Genomic DNA, 2124 nt, shown 5'->3' on the forward strand with positions numbered 1-2124 from the left:
CCATATGTCCCACCACGCTCCCTGAGGTCAGCGGACCAGTTGCTCTTCACAGTTCCAGGAACTCGTCTTAAGCACAGAGGTGACAGGACCTTCTCTGTAGCAGGACCAAGACTTTGGAACGAGTTACCTCTGCTTGTCAGACAGGCCCCCTCCCTCTCGGTTTTCAAGTCCCGTTTAAAAACTCACTACTATTCAGTAGCTTTCAACACCAGATGATCTGTGTTTTGATCCTGTACGCTCCACACTGGTTTGTCGTCATTATCTGCATCATTTTTATGTCTATATTCTGATTTACCTCATTTTGTATTTTGCTTCATGTGTTACCTGTTGTTCTGTCTGTACAGCACTTTGGTTGGTCTTATCGCTGTTTTAAGTGCTTTATAAATAAAGTGGTATGGTATGGTATGGTATTGCGGGTTCTGTTCTCATTGTGGTGAAGATGGAGCTGAGCTGTAAGACAAAGCTCTCTGTTTACTGGTCCATCTACGTTCCTCCCCTCACCTCTGGTCATGAACTCTGTTCTGTGAGCTCATTGGTCCAGTTTCAATTGTAAACCTTCGCTCTGATCAGAATCATCACCCCCACCATGTCCAACCCGCTTTATAAACCAGACCTGGACCCAGACCTGGACCCGAACATGGACTCAGACCAGTGCGCCCTCTGGATCAAAGGTCAGTGTGAGGCATTTATGGAACCTGGTTATTTTTACCACTACTGTTTGTGTGTGTGTGTGTGATAATCTGTGTGTGTCCGTGTGTCAGAGGTCCCACCTGTCCTGGTCTCAAGTGTGTTCAGGTTCAGATGCTGGATGGTTCCTGCTCTGATGGCTGCAGTCGTCTTCATCATCATCTTCATCGTGCTGGGAACCACCAGTGAGTCCCCCCCCCCCACACACACACAGACACACAGCTCCTCTCTGAGTGGAGATGTTTCCACTCTGTCTGAAAAATGTTCTGGTTCTGACCAAGCTCCAAAGACAGAGACCTTCTGAAGGTCTGGAGAACCGTTGGTCTGGACCACAAGTCTGGATCCTCAAAGAGAGAACCGAGGACTGGACCTGGAGTTTACAGGTTGTGTGTGTGTGTGTGATCAGACATGAAGACATCAAACCGCCTGTCATCTGCAGAGGACAGCATCTCCAAGCTGAAGGACCAACTGGAATCCCTGAATGCATCACTGCAGCAGACTCAGGGTAAAGCATGAACAAGTTAAATCTCCAGGTTCTGGAGTAGATCCAATGTTGGGATCCAGTTTACAAACAGGTTCTGGTTCCACTGTTAGAATATCTGAGGTTTTTCTGTTTTAGACTCCATTGGAGAACTTCAACAGGTGAAGACAGCTGTGGACCACAACAAGAATCAGCTGACCTCAGGTCTGATACCACTGAACTATACTCAAACATCTGGGTTACATTCCATCTGTTAGCCTCTGTCTGTTCCAGCTGTTATCCTCTGTGTTCCAGCTGTTAACCTTTTGTTATTTCCACATGTTGTTAGCCTCTAAATGTTGTTTGTTTGTTCCGGATGTTTTACTATACAGAAAAACCTGGACTTTTATTTTGTAGTTGAAGATGTTTCTCTGGCTGATGGAGAATCACACCTGCAGCTGTTGACATCCAGATGTTCTGTGTTGTATTCACTGTCTGTGTTTAGTGATGGATTCTCTGAAGCAGCTGTCGGAGCTCAGCTCTGTCAGCAGGACCGTGGCTGAGCTAAAATGTATCCTTGAACGCATCATCGCCAACAGTACGCACAACTACACACTAAAGTGTGTCCTAATGTGTCTCTCTTTGTCTCATTGTATCTCTCTCTTTCTCTAAGTGTCCCTGTGTGTCTCTTTATGTCTCTCATTGTGTCTCTGTCTCATTGTGTCTTTATATGTCTCACAGTGTCTCTGTGCATCTCATTGTGTCTCTGTGCATCTCATTGTGTTTCTGTCTCATTGTGTCTTTATATGTCTCACAGTGTCTCTGTGCATCTCTTTGTGTCTTTGTATGTCTCACAGTGTCTCTTATGTGTCTCATTGTGTCTCTGTGTCTCATTGTGTCTCTGTGCATCTCATTGTGTCTTTGTATGTTTCACAGTGTCTTTGTGCATCTCATTGTGTCTCTGTCTCATTGTGTCT

At 45.5% G+C, this 2124-nt stretch overlaps 1 protein-coding gene across 1 annotated transcript in view; it reads left to right on the forward strand.

The window, feature by feature from the left end:
- The first annotated feature begins 586 nt into the window (after positions 1-586).
- LOC119416409 (C-type lectin domain family 10 member A-like) overlaps positions 587-2124 on the forward strand; it is a 4837-nt gene continuing 3299 nt past the window's right edge. The window contains exons 1-5 of the mRNA XM_037683681.1: positions 587-671; positions 762-872; positions 1094-1192; positions 1307-1372; positions 1653-1745. Coding sequence (XP_037539609.1) covers positions 587-671; positions 762-872; positions 1094-1192; positions 1307-1372; positions 1653-1745 — 454 coding nt within the window. The remainder of the gene's footprint in view (positions 672-761; positions 873-1093; positions 1193-1306; positions 1373-1652; positions 1746-2124) is intronic.

Source organism: Nematolebias whitei, chromosome 1, assembly GCF_014905685.2.
Source record: "Nematolebias whitei isolate Nwh7 chromosome 1, NemWhi1, whole genome shotgun sequence".
Lineage (NCBI taxonomy): Eukaryota > Metazoa > Chordata > Actinopteri > Cyprinodontiformes > Rivulidae > Nematolebias > Nematolebias whitei.